The sequence below is a fragment of the Crocodylus siamensis genome, chromosome 4 (assembly GCF_052110815.1).
Source record: "Crocodylus siamensis isolate JL-2025a chromosome 4, ASM5211081v1, whole genome shotgun sequence".
Classification (NCBI taxonomy): domain Eukaryota; kingdom Metazoa; phylum Chordata; order Crocodylia; family Crocodylidae; genus Crocodylus; species Crocodylus siamensis.
The window spans coordinates 95,358,426-95,378,934 of record NC_143398.1 but is presented as its reverse complement, the minus strand read 5'-3'; the positions used below and the strand labels follow the sequence as shown (position 1 = coordinate 95,378,934).

Below are 20,509 nucleotides of genomic sequence, written 5' to 3'. Positions count from 1 at the left end.
TGAGCAATGGGCTACAGGGGCACCAGCCCTGAATGCCTACACAGAGGGGGCACAAGGATGGCAGCTGATATCACTACCCATCCAAGTGCCACGGCCACTGCAGGAAGCCCAGCTGCTCCAGCCAGCCTGGCCCTGCTGCTGATGCCACCCAGGGTATTAGACCCTGGCTGTTATGCCTCTGCACATGGCATCTGATTAGTGTAGAAGGGGAAGGGCTCACTGTCAAGGGAATCTGGATCATTGTTTCTTGCATTTGCAAAGATCCAGATTCAGACTTGGCAAACCAGGTGAGATCAAATTAAAATTGGCCCCAAGCAACCTTCTGCCGCTCTGCTCCAGCTGCCCCACTGACCTCATGACTGCATTTTGGAGAGGCCCAATTTAAGTCATCCCCCACCCTATTCTGAGATATAAGTGCATTCTCCAGGGCCAGAAATCACCAAGATAAGCAGGCCTTTGTTCTGATGAGACTGCTGGGGCTCCCAGCTTCCGGATGGGCAGGAGCTGTTGTGAGTGCAGGACTTTCCCAATGGCCATTTCAGTCCTTCTGCTTTTGGAGAAGGCCAGGAGGTCACAGAAGAAAGGAAGGAGGATGAACCCTGCCATTTTTTGCTAAACCCCTGAAAAGGTTCTGGAAACAAATGTCAGGCAGCCACTTGTTTGATCTCTAGCAGTGTACCACAGCTCTAAGTTAACAAGTTGGCTATAGCTTTTCAGAAGGGAACGCTTGTTTTTAGTCTCCCTCCTCCATTAAGACTACATTCCCTGTGCCAGGGAGAAACTGTTTCCCACCCCCACTACACACACACACAGTGACCCAGCCCTCCGCTGTGTCAGCTGTCATTCATAATTAAGCTGAAAGCGCATGATCGTATAGCTAGTCCCAGATGTCACAGAATTCCTGGGAGGTTACGGCCCCCTTGGGGCTCCCAGCCCTGCCAACAACACCTCGGGCTCAAAGCTAATCGTTCTTTTCACTCTAGCTAATTATCTGTCTCTTCACAAATGGCTGCAATGTAGGGTCTGCCTTTGCTCTATGAGTGTGTTGCCTCAGGTCTCATGAATCCAGCTGGTTCCTCTCCCTTCTTCTTTTCTTTCCTTTTTTTCCCATGTTTTCATTCTTTCTCTGCATCTCTTTTTATCTGCATCACTTAACTCTTCTTTTTTTGCTTCCCTTTCCTCTCTGTTTCCTCCCTCATCCTTCCTTTCTCCACATAATGTTAAGCTTATGTTGGGTACCCCCACCTTTTCCTTTTTCTGTCCTTATCTCTGTCTGTCTGTATCTTTCCTGCCTATTCCTTCCTGCCCCTCACTCTCTTTGGGAAGAATGCTTTGCAGGGGTGATTGATGGCCCATTAGAAAAAGATTAACAGGTGCAGGCTTGACTAGAGAAACAGATGTCAGGGAGGGAAGAAGAGACAAGGAGAACAGGTGACCTTTTCCGTAAGAGAGATGCAAGCATGACTTTTAGAACATCAATTGCACTCTACGACAGAGAGAGAATGAAGGTTCGGACGACGGTGAGAAGGATAATCCACCTTCATCCCTGTTGTCTTTTTGCATTTTTCATTCTCACTGACAAAATCATTTGATTCAGGCTGAAATTAGTGTCTCTGTTTAGCATATGGGTCTCTCGTTCCCATCTCATGTCATTACTGCTTGGCTCTCTGTGTGGTTATCTTCATCTCTCTCCTCCCTGCATGCGCTCTCTCTCTCTTTCCCCCACCCCTTTTGAGGACCCGTTTTGTTATTCAAATGTAATTATGGATGGAAATTGAGCCTTCTCCCCTTTTATTTTGATTTTAGAGAAACTGGCAGTTTTAATAAAACTCTGCAGCAGGGTTAGGCAGTTTTGCCTGCTCCCTCCAGCCTCAAGGAAATCACAGCCAAATTCTTGATCCCAAGGAAGGAGGGATAAAGGTAGCAGGTGCTGAGAAAGTGTTTTTCAGGGTAAAGATGGGGTTGCTTCAGAAGCTGGATGAAAGCCCAGTTAGAAAAAGGCATGGATAGCCAAAGATCTGGGGAGCAGATACTAACCCAGTTGTTCTGGTTTTGGAATAGAAACAGCTATGCCTAGATTCCTTTTGCCCCCTGGAATGGTACAGGGCTGGGTTTGATCGCCAGGAGAAGGCTAGGAGCTTTAACTTGAACCCCAGGCTCTGCCCCTGCTCCTGTGCTTCCTGTAACAAAGTGGTAGCACAGCCTCTGGGAACATACCTTTCCCCTTTTCAAAGGACAGTAACCAAACCTTGACACGTTCTAAAAGAAAAGTAAGTTAATGGCTCATGTCCCCACCGTGCACCATGGGGCAGTGATAGCTTCCCTGGAAAAGATTGCTCAGGCCAGGATGGAGTCCCCTTCTCTATTGCTGATGGGCTTATCAGGACAATATCCTTCCCCCAGTTGTCACCACCAGGGGGCTCCAGCAGTGTCCCTCTTTCCTGTTGTGTCTGATGTCAAAAATGCGACCTGGTATTTATGTATCATAACTCAGACCTACCTGAAGAAAGTGGGTAGCAAGCTGACCGTGTGACGTATGTGAGTCCACCAGGTCTTACCCAGTGTATGTGTGCCTATAGAAATACCAGACAGTGTGAATGTCACTGCTCCCTGGTGGGTAAACTGTGGTGTGGACTCATTCAGTCAGTTCCATCTGTGGTTTCTCCTTTAGAGCAGAGAGAAACTGGGGTATAATACAGAAAAATAGACCCCAAACATGTAACCCTCATGTGAGTGGATCGCATCTGCTCAACTCACACATGACAAATTTGAGTGTTGCATTTACTTTGACAGCATTTATGTTTCTCTAAATGTCTGACTACATGGGTTAAGTTATAACTCAGCTATAGGGTGGGGAGGGGAGGTCACTGTTCTCTCATTCAGGTAGGTTAGTCCTTCTCCTCCATTTTTCAGAGAGGATGATAAGAACCTGGCATCCATCAGCAGTAATGTCAGCACAGCCCCCATCCACCTATGAAGTGCTACATCATCATTCCCCATCAAGCAGCTGGCTCCTTTCCCAATTTTTTTGGAGGGGCATCCAAGAACTGAACATGGCAAAGAAACATCCATTAATGCTGAAAACAAAAGGAGGAGTAATTTAATTTTGTTCAGGCTTGTTCAGCTGATGGAGTCATTAAAACTCTCTGTGTCTACTCATGTGCACCACACATGCACACACCACAGCCCAGTGCTAGAAGAAACTGTATTACATCAGTCACAGATTCACTAGGCTCAGATGTCCTAGATAGAGTGTTGTTTTTATCTTAGCGACACATTTACCCCACTCAGTTTCAAGGGAATTTTCCCCTTGTGTCTTACTCTCACCAGTTTTCTCTTTTTTCCTTGCTGTCCTTTTTCCTCCATTCCTCACCCATTCTTCTCTTTCTGTCCCTTGTTAGACATTAACAGGCTACCCCTCATTGCTGATGTGTTATTCATGCACTAGGATGGTCTCCTGGGTAATTATTTAGACCACTGCAAAGAGGGAGGTTGCAAGAACAGGCCCAGCAAACAAATGCCTGCAGAAGAAGGGAGGAGGAAGTGGAGCATGGTGGAGAAAGAGAAAAAAATAAGGAAAGGAAGAAAAGAGGAGAAACAAAAAGGAGAGCAGGCAGAAAACCAAGGGCCAGGAGGGAGAACTGGATGGAAAAGTTTTCCTGTTCCATGAAATTGTACAGGATTAAAACAAACAAACAAACAAACATTAGTCATTGGAGATAATCCAAGACCTTGTAAAGTGTTGTGGGACAGTCTGGCCCTAGATTAGCCAATAGCAAGGTATCTAGGCACTCATTTGCTCTAACAAATGTCTATTTATACAAAGTGGAACAGCTCCACCAAGAGAGGGTCTAGGAGACACATCCCAGAATAGCCAGGGGGTCAGATCACTGAGCTAAGTGTAGATGAATTTGCTGTGGATAAAATCTTTGTAAACTCAAAGAGGAAAAAGAGCATGAAAAGGGCATCATCAATACCCTCCCTGATCAGCATTTTGATCCGTCACAGTTCCTGTGTGTCTGTGTCGAGTTTTGGGTCCCATGCTTCAGGGAGGATCCCAACAGATTGGAAAGTGTCCAGCACAGAGCAACAAAAATTATTAGAGCCCTGGGAAGAATGGCTTATGATTAAAGGCAAAAGAGCTAAGCAACCCTCTTGGCTAAACAGGGAAATCCAAGAGAGCCTAGGGAGAAAAAGAGAGGCATCCAAACTGTGGAAGCCGGGGGTAGCCACCATGGAGGAATATACCTGCTTGGCTTGCACTTGCAGGGAATCAGTTGGGAAGGCTAAAGCAGAAATGGAACTCAGGCTGGCTACAAAAATTAAGGACAACAAAAAGTCCTTCTTTAGGTACATAGGAATTAAAAAGAAGGCGCATGGCAACATAGGACCCCTACAGGACAGACTAGGGCAAGTGGTAACAAATAGGAGAGACAAAGCTGAGCTCTTAAACAAGTTCTTTGCATCTGTATTCCTAAACACAGATAAAGATACATCTTCCAAAGGGGCTATAGACAGGCACAAGAGAGACTCCGGCCCACCAGCAGTTAGCACTGACCTAGTGAGGAAGCATTTGGAGGGGCTGGATGTGTTTAAGTCAGCAGGCATAGACTATCTTCATCCAAGGGTGCTGAAGGAATTGACCATTGTCATTGCAGAACCACTGGCAAGGTTGTTTGAGCACTCATGGCGCTCAGGATGGATCCCAGAGGACTGGAAAAGGGCCAATGTGGCACCTATTTTCAAGAAGGGGAGAAAGGATGATTGGGGTAACTATAGGCTAGTTAACCTTACCTCTATCCTTGGGAAGACCTTTGAAAAAAGTATTAAGGATCACATCTGTGGGAGTCCAGTAGGAAAAATAATGAGGAAGGGCAACCAGCATGGCTTCATAGTGGGTAGATCCTGCCTGACTAACCTTGTTTCTTTGTATGACCAGGTCACAAAATGCTTAGATGCAGGAGCTGAGGTAGATGTCATCTACTTGGATTTTAAAAAGGCCTTTGGTACAGTGTCGCATCCCATTCATATAAGCAAATTAGGTGATTGTGGCATAGATTACTACATGGTCAGGTGGGTGGTGAATTGGCTTATGAGGCATGCACAGAGGGTGGTGGTGGATGGGTCATTTTTGACCTGGAAAAATGTGGGCAGTGGACTTCCCTAGGGTTCGGTCCTTGGACCAGTGCTGTTCAATAACTTCATCAGTGATGTGGATGAGGGCATAGAAAGCACTTTGTCCAAATTTGCGGATGACACCAAATTATGGGGCAAAGTAAACAACACGATGGAGGTCAGGGAGTGGATTCAGGTGCATTTGGACAGTGTGGGCAGAACAGAATAAGATGCAGTTTAGCAAGGATAAGTGCAAAGTGCTACATCTATGGAGAAAGAATCATCAACACACCTACAGGCTGTGAGATGACTTTCTAAGCAGCACAGCAGCAGAAAGGGATCTCGGTGTCATAGCTGACTCCAATATGAACATGAGTTGTCAATGTGATGAAGTGATAAGTAAAGCCAACTGCACTCTTTCATGCGTTAGAAGGTGCATCATGAGCAGGTCTAAGGAGGGGATACTTCTCCTCTGCAGCATTGGTAAGACTGCAGCTGGAGTACTGTGTCCAGTTCTGGGGACTGCACTTCAAGAGGGATGAGGATAACCTTGAGAGGGTTCAGAGGAGAGCAATTCATATGGTTATGGGCCTACAGGCCTACAAGGAGAGATTGAAGGACATGAATCTCTTCAGCCTCCACAAAAGAAGGCTGAGAGGGGATCTAGTAGCTGTCTACAAATTCATTGGAGGAGCAGCAAGAAATAAGGGACACTCTGTTTACCAGGGCACCCCTTGGGAATACTAAGAACAATGGCCATAAACTGACAGGGAGCAGATTTAGATTAGACATTAGGGAAAGTTTCTTTATGGTGAGGGTTGCTAAAATCTGGAATGAGCTTCCAAGGGAGGTGGTGCTCTCCCCTACCTTGGAGGTCTTTAAGAGGAGACTAGACCAGCACCTAGCTAGGGTCCTCTGACTCTAGTGCTCGTTCCTGCCAGGGCAGGGGGTCGGACTTGTTGATGTACTAAGGTCCCTTCTGACCCAAACATCTAAGAAATCTGTGAAAGGCTGAAAGTACTTGGGTTATTTAGTTTGGAGAAGGGAAGAATGAGGGGGGACTGGATAGCAATCCTCAAAGACCTGAAGGGTGATTATAGAGAGGATGGGGATGGGCTGTTCTCTGTGACTGTAGGGGACAGGACTATGAGGGATAGCCTCAAGCTGCAACAGAGTAAATTTAGGTTGGAGATTAGATGGGACTTTCTGACTGTGAGGGTGGTCAGGCACTGGAAAAGGTACCTAGAGAAGTTATGGAATTTCCATCCCTGGAAATCTTCAAGAGCAGGTTGGGATGGTTTAGTCAGGGTTGATCCTGCCTTGAGCAAGGGGCTGGACTAGATGACTTCATGAAGTCCCTTCCAGCTCTATATTTATATCACTCTATGACACCCCTCCATGTGGAGCCATCTGTCCCATGAGAATGGTATTAATTGGTTCTGATGCGATGGCTTCAGGTCTCCGCCAATTCTGATTCCTTGGCTTTGCCTTTTAATGCAGCCAGAAGAGCTGACAAACATTTTGGAGATCAGCAATGTTGTGTTCACCAGCATGTTTGCCCTGGAGATGATTCTGAAACTCGCCGCCTTTGGGCTCTTCGATTACCTCCGCAACCCCTACAACATCTTTGACAGCATCATTGTCATCATCAGGTGAGGAGGTCAGAGCAGGGAAGCCACGCTGGAATTAGACTGAGGCTAGAAATAAATGTTGCCAAATAAAATGGATTAGCTGTGCTGGGATGTCCCCCAGCACAGCTGATCCACTTCAGTGGGTGAAACACATGCCACCCATTGTCCCGCCCATCCCTTCCCCTACCACTGATGCTCCGGGACAACAGGCAACTTGTTTTCCTGGGGTATGAGGGACCCAGTCCTGTGTGTCTCAGGAATTCCTGTGCAGGACTGAGCCCCTCGAGCTCCTGGAGTGCCTGCCCAACTTTCCCCTTTATAGAGACACCCCCAGGAATCTCCAGGGTGCATCTCTGTAAGTAGGGAAACCTCAGCTTTCCCTGCTTATGGGGAAGTGCCCCAAGATTGCCTGGGGCATGTCTCTTTGGGGTCAAAGCTGGGCCTGTGCTCCCAGGGCTTGAGGGGCCTGATCCTGCATTGGAATCCCCAGGGTGCGCAGGATCAAACCCTGCAAGCCCCCAGGGTGGCTGGAGATCATGGGGAGCCCAGAGCTGCCCACGCTCTTCCACCATAAAGCAAACATATGTCCACCGCTACACAGTTGCACAAATTAAGAACGCCTTTGCCACAGCCACAAATTTTGGGCATTTGTGGCACAACAAGGGATAGGGACATCTATTTGCTTGGCCTTTGTGCCACCATAAAAATTGTTATGGTGGCACAAAAGTGACAAAGGGCAATGTCTATTTCCACCCATAGGTACACATACAACAAGGCAGATCAGTGTTGAGACAATGTTACCGTGCAGCACCAGTACTTTTCATGAGCTAAAATATGGGGAGAAGCCTTGTTATTGCACAAGACAAAGAAACAGAAGATCTGAATGTTATTCCCCACTCTGTCATTGACTCACTGGGTGACCCTGGGCCAACCACATAACTTTTTGGACCCTTGGTTTCCCCCTAGGTAAAATGGAAATGGTAATACTCCACTCTCTCATGAGTTTGAGAGGCTTAGTAAATTGACAAAATATTTTGACATGCTTAGAGAAAAGATGCTGTAGAAGGTTTTTTTTTCTTTTTTTTTTAATAAAGGAACTTTCACATCACGTCTTTGTGATGCGGCATTTATTCATTCCTGAGTAGCTTGTACAGCAGTTTAATTTTCCTTTGTGAGAAGTGCAGTATTAAACATACACACATGCATGAGAACATACACATGTGCAGTATATAGTGTATACACACACCCCTGATCCAGACACACACACATGCAAATAACATAGAAATATTTTCTTTCTCTCTCATGCAAATATGCAGTCCACTCAGGAAGTGGTAATAACTCAGATTAATGTTGCTATGTCTCTCAGTTATCTCTATCTTGTTTTTCTATTTTCCCTTTCCTCCACCTCCCCACCACCCCGGTTAAAATCTCCTTCACTGTCTCTGGGCCACAGCATCTGGGAAATCATCGGTCAGTCAGATGGGGGCCTATCAGTGCTAAGGACTTTCCGTCTTTTGCGTGTGTTGAAGCTAGTGCGTTTCATGCCTGCCCTACGGCGCCAGCTGGTGGTGCTGATGAAGACCATGGACAATGTGGCCACCTTCTGCATGCTTCTCATGCTTTTCATCTTCATATTCAGGTGAGGAGTTAGGGGCTTCATAGCAGTTTGAGAAGGCATTCCATATGTTAAGTGTGGTACCAATGTGGGTCTGATTCATCCTGCCCATTTCTATCATTAAGGTGGCAAGAGGGAATGCTATTATTAAATCTGAGCCAACTCCTCAGCTGGAGAACAGTTTTCCTCCATGGAGGATCTGGCCTTTAGATATTTACAGATAGTAGGCTGGGACTGTGTGTAGAGAAGCAGTATCCTGATCTCAGTGTTTAATTGAAGGGGTGAATGCTGTTAGCCACGCTTTATTTGCTGTAGGAAATAGCTTGATCCCTTCACTAACTGTTATAGAAGTGTGGTGTGATGTGGAGGAGCTGCCTGAACTCTAAGTACTCCATACAGAAAAACTGGAAGGGGTTGAAGGGAGGGGGAAATGGAACAAGAGAGGTAGATTAACCAGAAACTGGAGGGTTGCGGTGACAGTGGTGACGGTGCAGGGAGAGGGGAAACTGCATGAAGAGATATAGACCATTCAGAGATTTGCCCCCTCTTGGGCACATCTCCATGGGCTCTTTGCATTCTTATATCTCTTACTCTGGTGACAATGATCAGTCATTTGGATCAGAAGGGGAAGTACTCTAACAAACTCACTTTGGTAGCAGAGATACTTTAATTGGACTCTATCTTTTTTGCCCCACCCAACAGCATCCTGGGAATGCACATCTTTGGGTGCAAATTCAGCCTCAAGACGGACACTGGAGATACAGTCCCTGACCGGAAGAATTTTGACTCCCTGCTCTGGGCCATAGTCACTGTGTTCCAGGTGAGTCAATGCTGCCTGCTGTGGGATGGCTAGACCCATGATGGGATCAAAGAGGCAATGTCAAAGTGAACAGAAGTAGGAGGAGGTTTGTACTAGTGAATCCTGCCATTACTCACAATGACACAAAAAGCTACATTTGAGACTCCAGTATGCAATGCTGAGAGAAGAGGGACAGACACGTCTGGTAATCTGACATCTCTCAGGCAGAGGGTCTCCAGCCTTCAAGGAGTAGTGAGAGAATGGGGAGATGGACAGCTTGCAAAGATCAATTCTGTGTTGTAGCAACTTCTCTATTTAATGCTTCAGCACACGTGCTATGTTTGTGTGCGTCTCTCCCTGTTCACTTGGGGTCACCTGAGGTAATGCCACAAAGACAGCATGACAGCTGGACAGCGCACACTGCTGGTGGGGATCCTGGCAGTCATTGGGATGAGGGAAGAAGATGGGGGTATGTAGTGATCAGATAATTTTCCTCTCTCTGCCCACTTATGTTTATCCCCTTCACTCTTGCTTTGCTCTGGTGGGCTTAGGTGCCTTCTCTTCTATGTTGCAGATCCTAACCCAGGAGGACTGGAATGTTGTGCTCTATAACGGGATGGCATCTACCTCGCCTTGGGCATCCCTTTACTTTGTAGCCCTCATGACCTTTGGCAACTATGTCCTTTTCAATCTTCTGGTGGCTATCCTGGTGGAGGGCTTCCAGGCTGAGGTGAGTTGCCACTGCCACTTCTTCCATGGAGGGAGGATGCAGATTCGAAAGCCAGATGTGGGAAATGGTATGAAAGGAATGGCAGGAGATCCCAAGGTATTGCATTGAAGTTGGTTCCTTCCACATGGTCAGGGTGGGTTAAAAAACCTATTTTAACCCTTTCATGGGGGTGTCAAACCCACTTAAGTGAAGGAGGGAGCTCACAATTTCTACTCTGCATACTACCCTGAGGGGATGACTCCTTCCTTCTCCATGGGCCAACAGTGCAACTATATGAGTTCTGCCATTGACCATGGTGAGATCTGGCAGCCCTATCACCCATGGTAATGGTTGACCAGAATGAACAGAATTCTTTGCCCTCCAGATGCCTCTGAATCCCAGATCTTTGTTTTTATTTTTCCATTCCAGGGTGATGCCAACCGATCATACTCAGATGAAGAGCAGAGCTCATCCAATGTGGAGGAGCTTGACAGGTTCCAGGATGTCCAGGATGGCTCTGGTAAGTGGACCTTCTGGGCTGGTTTGTTCAAATTCCACCAGCATCGGGGTGAAAAATGTGAACATGCAGAAACCTCCTCAGCCCTGAAAACTCTCTTCTCTGCCTAAGGCAAAACTGTAATGCTGGTCTTGGCTAAAGCATTTTCATGACAATGCAGTTACATAAGTCTTTGTTTGCTTGCTTGTTTGTTTGATTAAGAACATAAGAACTGCCATTTACTGGGTCAAATTGTAGGTCCATCTTGCCCTGTATTCTGTCACACAGTGGCAGAGAGTGGATACTGAAAGGGAGAGTGAGCAGAGTATGACCAAGGTTTTTTCTACTGTGCCTCTCCCACTTGCTGCCTCCAACATTTACAGTCTAGGGCTAGGGACAGAAGTTACACATAAACCAGTTGAAGTGATCAGAAAATGGTTTACTCCTGTAACAGAACAGAAGTTCAGTGCACATAAACCAGTTTCAAAATGGCTGAAACTGTTTTAAGATACAGCTGGTTGAATGTAGTGTCAGACTTAACTGATTTAAGTCAAACCAGTTTATGAAATTTCTGTCCCAGACCCCTCCCTGGTTCAAGTTAAATCACAGTCCTCCAGCATCCCGAGATGCTTTGCAGCCCTAGGCTGAACTGTGCTGTCTGCTAGTTGGAGCAGTGAGGGATGGCTGACAAGGTGGTGTGTGGGGAGAAATCCAGCTGGGTCTATGGGTGGTTGGGGGGAGCACCTGCCAGACTTTTCCCAGCTGGAGTGAAGGGGGGAGGGGCGGGGGTAGGCAGGATCAGGTGGAGGGGAAGGGGGAGGGGTTTAAATTGCCTCTCCCCCCAGCATGGGACCCGATCTAGGATCTGCTTGGCAGGGGGCTGGCAGGAGACCAGCAGACTCTACCCCTTCCCACCTCTGGAAGACTGCAGTTGATAAGGGGAGGGGGACAGGGTATAATTCCCCTCAGCTCCCCCAGGCCATGGGGAGGAGAAGAAGCCAGGGCCAGAGGGACTGATCCTCTGCCACTTGTGAGCAGAGGGCCAAGCCCTGCAGGACCAGACTGAGAGGTGGGAGGTGTTGGCAAAGACCTGGCACAATAATCGTATGCATGTGCTAGAGATGGAGCTAAGGGAACAGGAGAGGATCCCAGACTGCTTGGGCCAGTGTGACCAAAGAAAGCAGAGACCTACTTTTACATTATAAAGCAGAACCTGTAAAATGTGGGAAACTGGATGGCCTAAGCAGAGGCAAAAGACACTGAATGCATGAGAGTTCTGCCAAAGGTGCTACAGGTGACAAGCATACTAAGCATACTAATATCAAGGCACCCAAGGGGGAGTGTAAGTGCGCCTATAAAAACCCAAGTAGAGATGAGGCTGTGGGATCTCCATTCCAGTACCTAAGACTACCTGCTGATTCCCCAAGAAGGATTTTTTGAGTACCTGGCTGCAAGGAGATACTCTGCCCTCAAGATTACATAAGACTTATGCAAGGCTTTCTCTTGTCTTTTTGGTTTACTGCATTCCATTTGAAGTTAGACTAAGTTGTATGTGCTCTCACTGTGCCTTACTTTGCTGCATCTTAGCTTAGGTGAAGATTTTTGGTTGTTGTTTATTGTGTGATTGATGTATCAAATTGATGTATTCAATACATGCTCACTTCAAAGAAAGAGCTATTCTTGTTCAAGCTTTTATGAATTCAGTGCCACTACCTTTTTCTCCGCCCACCCCCTCCTCAGCCTGGCAGGCACTGCCCCCTGCTCAGGCAGACCCGGGCTAGGGTCCCATGTGGGCCAGGGAGGGGATTTTAACTCCCACCCTCCAGCATGCTAGCCCCAGGCTGGGGCCTGGCCATGCCCCCTCTGCTCCAGTGTGTGTGGGGGGGAAGCCTTAGAGCTTCAGTCCCTTTTCTTTGGCAGCAGCTGGCAGGCTGGAAGACATGGTCTAGTGTCCCCCAGCTTCTGGCCTGAGCCACTGCAGACTGCATTCCCTGAAACAAAAATAAATGTCTGTTCAATGTCTGTTCAAGCGCTTCTCGGTTTAATCTCTGCAGCTTAGAGTAACCTGCAAAGACTGAATCAATTCAGCCTCGGGCTTTTTGACTGTCTGTACTTAACCTAGGAAGTTCTGATTCAGAGGCTGTACCCCTAACTCACAAGCCCAATAGTTACTGATGCCCCTTTCCTCCAAGAATGTGTCCAGTCCCTTTGTGAACCTAGCTAAACTGTCAGCTTTCACAACGTCTTGTGGCAATAAGCTAGTTAGACACTATGTGAAAAAAACTTCCCCTTATTAGTTTTAAACAGACTACCAACTAGTTTTATTTTATGACTTCTAGTTCTTATATTGTGTGAGAGAGTAAATAATAAATCCCTGTTTAGTTTCTCTTTGTCATTTAGTATTTTGGTGGTTTTGAACTCGTTACCAGTTTATAGTGTTACCTGCAAAAATAAGAGTCCTGGCAACATATTAAGGAATTCTGTTGCTGAGGAGGGAAATGCAATCTTTGGAAGCCCAAACATGGGAATATCAAGTAGGAGAAGGAAGGTAGGACTGCTTCTGTGTACAGCATTAGTGATACTGTTACTGGAAAAGTCCAGTGTCCAGTCCCGTGTCCATGCTGAAAAAAAAGGATGGTGGTGAGTTAGAAGGAATCCAGACGGGAGCTACAAAAATGAAGTGACATCTAAAAAAGATGAGCCATACCTCAAACATCAGTTATGAGCATCTATAGGTGAGGTTCTGTGGCTTGTGCTGTGCTGAAGGCCAGGCTAGATAGCCTGATGGATCATTTCTGGCTTCAAACTCTATTATTTTAATCACCAAGGGTAACATTTCAAAACACTGAGAATATTTTGGTTTCCTCTCCCCACCCCGCCACACCCCCTAAATTCACCTCTGTTGAAATGTAGATGCTTCTCTCTGGCCCACCCAAGGAGCAAATTAAAACAAGTTCCCTGGATCCTTGGGATGCATAAGCAATGTTTTAAGGGTGCCAGTAAGAAGTCACAACATAATGTTAATTGAAATCTGGAGGTGAATAAAGAAGTCTAGAGGAGCCCCCAGAGTACTGGTGGATGTAGACCTTGCTGAGTCTCGGTCTATCTCTTGGTTTCTCAAGCTGACAAATGATGTGAAGAAAATGGGAAACACGCCCAAAATAATGAGTAGCTGCCAGTCAGACAGGTGGTACTGTTGTTTCAGATGATGAAAGCTGTGGGAAACCACTACACTTGTTTGAACAGGTGGGATCATTGTCTGCTTACAAGCTGCCAAAGGTCTGTCCCCTTTTTTGCCTGGCAGGGTGTGTGTGCAAGGAAAGTTCTGCTAGGCCCCAGGCAGTGCACCTCTTGTAGGAAGGCTCCCTCCTCTGTCACATGAGGGGCAGTGGGAGAAGGTGGGACAAACAGACCCAGCAATTTGGAAGCTGCTGTGTCACTTCAGGAGTTGAGCAAGAGGAAAGGGACTGCTGCCAGGATGGACCAAGGAGGTAGGGAGAAGGGACAGGAAAGGAGAATGTGTCAGAGGATGGCTAGAGAGGAAGACGAGCTGTGTTAATTGCATTTATTTATCTCCACAATTTGGTCCCCCTCTTAGACTCATTGCTGCTGAAAGGATTTAAAGGATTCTGGGAGATCAGTACATTCTGTATTCAGAGAGATGATTACTTTAAATCTGTCACTGTCTGGACCACCCTTGCACACAATCCAGGAAGCAATATTGGGTTTTAATAGGGCTTTCCAACCAGGGCATTCAGACGCTCACTGAACAGTGAGGAAGAAACCCTGGAAGAGAAAGAAATGTCCCTTTCTCTTTCTTTCTCTGTTTGTGCTCTGCCCAGATCCCAAGCTTTGTGCAATTCCCGTGACACCAAATGGACATCTTGACCCCTCCCCGCCTTCTTCCAACCAGCCAGTGGTATCTGCTGCTGTCACAAATTCATCCCGGCACTCTTTGCAGCCAGACCAAGTCCTCGTTGCTGCTGGGTCCAGGAAGAGCAGTGTGATGTCACTGGGGAGAGTGACCTATGACCAGAGGTCGCTGGTGAGTGAGTAGAACAACTAGCAATACATTTCTTCATTACATTAGTGCTGCCACTTTGGAAATGCCATGGGTGGTTGTACTGCCACTAGAGATGCTCTAACAGAAGCTTGTTGCCCATCTCCTTTTTGCCCAAAGCAGTCATAATTTCCATATTATCAATCCTTTTAATATCAATTTCCATATTATCACTGTGGCTTCTTGTAGGTTTCAGTCCCTTTTGTTTTCTCCTCTTGAGTCTCCTCTTGAGTGAAATGTTCTTTGACCTGTTGGTCCTCCACAGTAGTTCTCAAGCACAGAGTGTGAAATCATTGTGCCCTGCGCCTGGATGGAAGAAAAACTAGTAGAGTGCTTTCCAGACACTGGGAAAGGCTGGCAGGTAGTATCAGAACAATCAGGTGCTCCAGCTGGTGAGGTTTTCCTACTTCAGGGGAAAATCTAATCCTTGATCCATAGCAGCCTTTCCTCTTGTAGCCTGCAGCCACCTCTCTTTACTGCTGCCCCCAAAGCACCATTGATAATTCTGCCATCGCTCCTTGCTCCAGTCCAGCACAACAGCCACAGGCACTCTGCTTCACCAACACACACAGCTCTAGTGGTACCCCTCTGCCCCTTATTTGGCAAAGCCTTCTACTCCTGTCCGTTGGTTATCCTGTACAGTGATGCCTGATGGTGACAATTTGTGCTGACTTGCTGCTGCAGTGAGCTGAGATCATTCAGCCCCTTTCTCTTCCTTCCTTCTCACATTTAGATTATAAACTAAGATTAGAGAATCAGATTGCCCTTCTCTCTGCGCCTTGTGCAAAGCAACCATGAAACCCTACCCCCTGATTTTGCCAGTTGTTCCATCCACTATTCAATGGTGCAAATGACTACACAAAACAAGAATGAATGATCCTCTGCTTTCTTATGTACCTAATTGGTAAAATGCCTGGCATGCAGTCAGTGCTTTATAATATTAGTAACAATACTAGCAGGAGTAGTAGTAATAATAGATATTAAATTTACAGAAGTTCATAAAATGCCTCTGCTGAAACAAGAGGACAGAATTATACCCTGTTGGGAGATATAAGGGAGCTCACAGGTGAGCCTTTGCTCTAATAAGCTAAAACCCTGTGGCTTGACTCATTGAATCCCTTGTCTCGATCTTTTACAGTCTAGCTCTCGAAGTTCTCACTATGGTGCATGGGGTCGCAGTGGGGCCTGGGGAAGCCGCCGCTCCAGCTGGAATAGCCTGGCTCGGGGACACAGCCTAAAACACAAACCTCCATCAGCTGAGCATGAATCTCTGTTATCTGGGGAAAGGCACAGGACAGCAGATGGGGAGCGAGCTGGGATGGGAAGGGCCCCTCACCACCGGCGAACACTTTCCCTGGACACCAAAGGCTCCTGTGATCTGGTGGAGCTGGCATCAGTCCCATCCAGTCACAGAGCAACCCGGAAGATCGGTGTAACATCGGGAACCACTGAACATCAGGACTGCAATGGCAAAATGCCCAATATTGCTAAGGAGATCTTCCCAAAGATGAACAACCGCAAGGACCGTGGAGAGGAAGAGGAGGAGATAGACTACGTGAGTGCTGGGCACTAGGAGGAGACAGGCTGTGTGAGTCCAGGGCGATTTGCCAAAAAAAAGCACCAAGGGTTTAGAATGGGCAGAGCAACCATAAGAGATAAGAGGGTGAGTTGTGCTCACCTAGGAGGTTTTAGTGTCCAAGTCACACAAATTGGAGCATGCAATACCCTGTAAGCTGGTCTGAGGTCTGTTCATAGCTGAAGCACAAGGAGATCACAACAACCCTTACTACCCAGACCCCAAGGTTTGGGTGCCCACATTAAGCAGACAGTACTGGGGTGTGCAAATGGAGTTGGGGTCAGTACAGATTGTAACAGAAATATTCACTGTATAAAATAAAAGCATTAGTACTTCACTTAAAAACAAAGGTGTCAATGGATGCCATCTTCCCTTTGACTCATTGAGTGGGTCAGGGACCTAAATCTCTGCGTCTACTTCAGCTGAGGTCCTTGGGTAATTTTCCTGCACAGTGTCACTAGGAAGAGTCAGTGGTTAACATTGCACACATCATTAGTTTCAGGCCCAAAGAACCAGGGATGAATACTGAGGCTTTTCTTTCTTTGGAGGGAAGCAAACACCTGTCAGAGAATGCTCACCCAGTGAATGCTCTGCCCACCCTATCATTCTCCCATGGCTGTGATGTTTACTTAGTTTCCCTCCTCTTGAGAAGGCTAGAAAGAGGGGGATTTGAGGAGACAGCAGATCTAGAGACCTCCAGCTACTGGTATTTTAGACTTAAAGAAAAAGAGCACACCTCTGACAGGTGCAAGGAAGTGGCCAATGACATCCATTTCCCTTTGTCCCACAGACCCTGTGTTTCCGCATCCGGAAGATGATAGAGGTCTACAAGCCAGACTGGTGTGAGTTACGGGAGGATTGGTCTATCTACCTCTTTTCTCCCCAAAACAGGTTTGTCCTATTTTTGTGAGTGGGGTGGGGTGGGGAAATGCAATCTGGTTGCAGCAGATGAGTCGAATGTTGGCCGCAGCTTTACATTTTTAAGGCAGGAATGATTTTGTTGCTTCAAGCTCAGTAGTTATATCTATACTGCTTCTGTGGCACTCCTGAGTGTGCTGCCATCATGGACCTGCTCCATGTGTGCCACACCCAAGAATGGGGCAATGAAGCTGCTTTGAAGGTACCACTTACCAGTGCTCTCAAGGTCTCTGGGCACGTTAATTCTGTGGCCGGGATATTAGGGCTGTGCGAAGCTTTGGTGGGTGATTCAATTTGGAGGAGATTCAGCCTGATTTGGTGGCCGAATCTCCAAATCGAATCAGGGGACCAATTTCAAGGTCCGAATTGGTCAAAGCTCTCTGAATCTTTGGAAGAGATTTGGACAGACCCTGGTGGCTGCAGCAAGGAGCTGCAGCCAACTCTGAGCTGGTAAGTACTAGGGGTGGGGGAGGGTGGAAGGGACCATGGGGGGACCCTGCCAGCCCCCCTGACCCCCGCCTGCTCCCCCCAGCCTCTCAATGGCTGCCCCTGCCCGCCCCAGCTCCCTGTACTTTAAAAAAAGCCCCGACTCACTGGGTGCTGACAGGTGGGGGGATGATCCCCACTGCATGGGGGGCTCTGCACAAGCCCCCAACCCCCCTCACTCCCTCAACCCCCCCACAGGTTCCCTGCCCAGGCCAGCTCTGGTCCTTTAAGGAAAAAAATGCTCAGAAAAGCCCTCGGACTCACTGCTTCTGCAGCGGCCTTGGGGCTTTGGGAGCCCGTGCAGAGCCCCCTGTGCAGCGTGGGGCAGTGGGGATCACCCCCCGCCTGGCAGCACCCGCTGAGCCAGCACTTTTTTTTTTTTAACAAGAGCCAGGAGCTGGGGTGGGCAGGAAAGCCATTGCCGGGTTGGGAGAGCGGGTCGGGGATGGGCCTGGCTGATTCGGAGATTCGGTAGCAGCCAAATCTCTGAATCAGATTCAGCTGAATCAAATTGGGACAGAATCACTGAATCGAACCACTGTCCTCCAAATCAGCCGAATCCAAAGCAAATACTAGCCATTTCACACAGGCCTAAGGGATATACCTTCACTGGGAAACCCCAAGCCCGCTCCATCTGCTGATTCCCATCTGCATGCACCAAACTGTGGGCGACTGGTGCCCCCCCTCACATCATTCAGCCACCAGGGTGGGGTCACTCCCGCAGCCACTTCTGGAAGTGGCAGGGCTGCTTTTGCTGGCGGCCCAGCTCCCCAGCTGGCGCTCGCAGGGAGGGCACTGGCGCTGCTGCCCGCCTCTCTGCCTGTCTCCTAAGCAAGGAGTGCGGTGCACCAGCACTCTCAAGGGATGCATGTGTATCCCCTACAGGTTGCCACTGCACTAAACCCAGTAAAATACTGGTGACAACACTCCAGGGAGTCCTCTGAGGCCATTCCTGAGACTCAATTTTAGGCATATATGAAAGTGATTGCTGGAAGCTATGCCAGAGTGTCTTTACTGGTGTATTTCCAGGTTTGGCTCGTGAGCAGGAGTATGGACCTGGGATGTGCTTAGTGCCATCCTGGCCAGGTCACATTGCCAGCACGGGGTAGACATGCTCTGTCTCCAGCATGGAGTGCCTTCAGGGCAGCTTCATTTCCTCATTTCAAGGTTTGGTGTGTGCACAGGAGGTGCAAGTGGGAGGGAGACACTTCATGGCACTGCACTCAGGTGCAGGATTTGTTTAGACCCAGTCCTTTCAGCCAACCAACATTCAAATCTCTCTTGCGTAGTCTCCCAGGTGGGAGTGGAAGCAGGGAATCCTGAATGGCTGGGGTTATTTTTTCTCCCTGTGGAATGTTCTGTTTTTCTTTTGTGTAATCATAAAGCGTAAATACATATTTATAGCAAAGCAGTGCAGAGAATACTAACTGACCTAAAAAGGAAAGGAATGCATTATTAACTACTTTATGCCACTGGCAATGCCTGTCATGGTACAGGAGTGGCCTCTTCACTGCATGATAGAGCATGATGTTAGCTTGTTTGCAGTCACATCACTCTATGTGGGGCAAAGTTAGTATTCCCTGCACTTAAAGAAATAAATATTGGAACACCTTCTTGCAATGGCTGTTTCCACCAATAGAAAATGCTTCTTCATGACAGCTATCAGCATCCTGAGCCAGAGCTCAGTACAAGCGTATGAAGAATTTTATGAATATTTGCTGCCCATGTTGAGGCCTGCCTATGCTAAAACCAGAAGGTGACTTCCTGTGACGGCAGAGCCTCCCCCATCTGCAGCCCAAGAGGGTTTGCTCCCTTGTAGCCTTAGCATGGGTGAACAGTGATTGACAGCTCTAGGGTTGGGTGGGGAAATGAGAATTGGGACTCATCATTGCCTTCATAGGAGCAGAAGTTTGAGTGGAAGGAAGGTGACATTCTCAGGGCACCTGCCTGGGACATGGGAGGCTTAAGTTCCATCTATTCCTTGCTCTCCCACAGTTTACTTTGTGTCCTTGGGTAAGTTGCTTAGTTCTCAATGTCTCAGTTTCCCATCTGTGAGATAGGGATAATAGCACTTCCCTTCCTCACCTGGGTGCCGGAAAGATGAGTAAATAGGAGGTTGTGGAGTATGTAAAAACAGCTATGTGGAATATGTAAATACTAACAAAAGAGTTTAAGAAATATGATTTTCACAACTCCAAGTGACTGCTCAATAGAAGCTCTTTGGAGAATAAATACCAGTTTGAGTCTGTTCATATACCCAGCTTGAGACACTGGCTTTAGGGCTATGCAAAGCTTCGATCCCGATTCAATTCAGCAGAGATTCAGCCCAATTTGGTGGCCGAATCTCTGAATCCAAATCGAACCAGAGGACTCTTTAATCTCTCTGAATCGACTCAGAACCCTCTGAATCGATTCAAAGAGATTTGGAAAGATTCGGAGATTTGGACATAGACACAGCTTTAAATGTTTTTTCTACAAACCTCAAGGTAGCAGGTGGCCTGTGAACGCTGCAATGCTGGGGCGCATGGAGCATCCCACAGGAGTGCAGGGGGCTCCTCAGCACACTTGGCAGCAGACCCAGAAGTGGACCAGAATCACTTCTGGTCTACTTCTGGGTCTGCCAGAGAGCACGCTGGGGGCCTCCCTGCACCTCCCTGTCTTGGCAACTGGTGCCTCCTGGGCCTGGGGGGCACTCAGGGTCCCCCCGCGGCTGATTGCAGAGCTGGGGGGAAGGGACCATGTGGGCCCTCCTACATGCTCCCTGGCGGACCCAGAAATGGACTGGAAGTACTTCTGGTCCTCTTCCAGGTTCACTGCTGAACACGTTGGGGTGCCCCCCCCCATGTTCCTGTTGGGATGCTCCATCTGCCCCAGCATTGCAGCATTCACAAGCTACGCTGGTACTTCGAAGTATGTAGAAAAAAGATTTAAAGTTGTGTCTTTGTCCGAATCACTGATTCTCTGAATCAGCATCGAACCTTTAGATTCAGATTCGGCCAAATTGAATCAGATTCAGATCACTGTCCCCGATTTGGGCCAAATCTGAATCAAATAGGGCCTGCTTCACACACCCCTACTGGCTATAGCTGAGGCTGGCTGTTTTA

At 47.7% G+C, this 20,509-nt stretch overlaps 1 protein-coding gene across 1 annotated transcript in view; it reads left to right on the top strand.

The window, feature by feature from the left end:
- Positions 1–20,509, top strand: part of CACNA1I (calcium voltage-gated channel subunit alpha1 I) — a 254,593-nt gene that overhangs the window by 203,017 nt on the left and 31,067 nt on the right. Inside the window, exons 10-17 of the mRNA XM_090042988.1 lie at positions 6,616–6,767; positions 8,200–8,385; positions 9,064–9,181; positions 9,735–9,890; positions 10,299–10,389; positions 14,208–14,410; positions 15,564–15,980; positions 16,792–16,892. Coding sequence (XP_089899114.1) covers positions 6,616–6,767; positions 8,200–8,385; positions 9,064–9,181; positions 9,735–9,890; positions 10,299–10,389; positions 14,208–14,410; positions 15,564–15,980; positions 16,792–16,892 — 1,424 coding nt within the window. The remainder of the gene's footprint in view (positions 1–6,615; positions 6,768–8,199; positions 8,386–9,063; positions 9,182–9,734; positions 9,891–10,298; positions 10,390–14,207; positions 14,411–15,563; positions 15,981–16,791; positions 16,893–20,509) is intronic.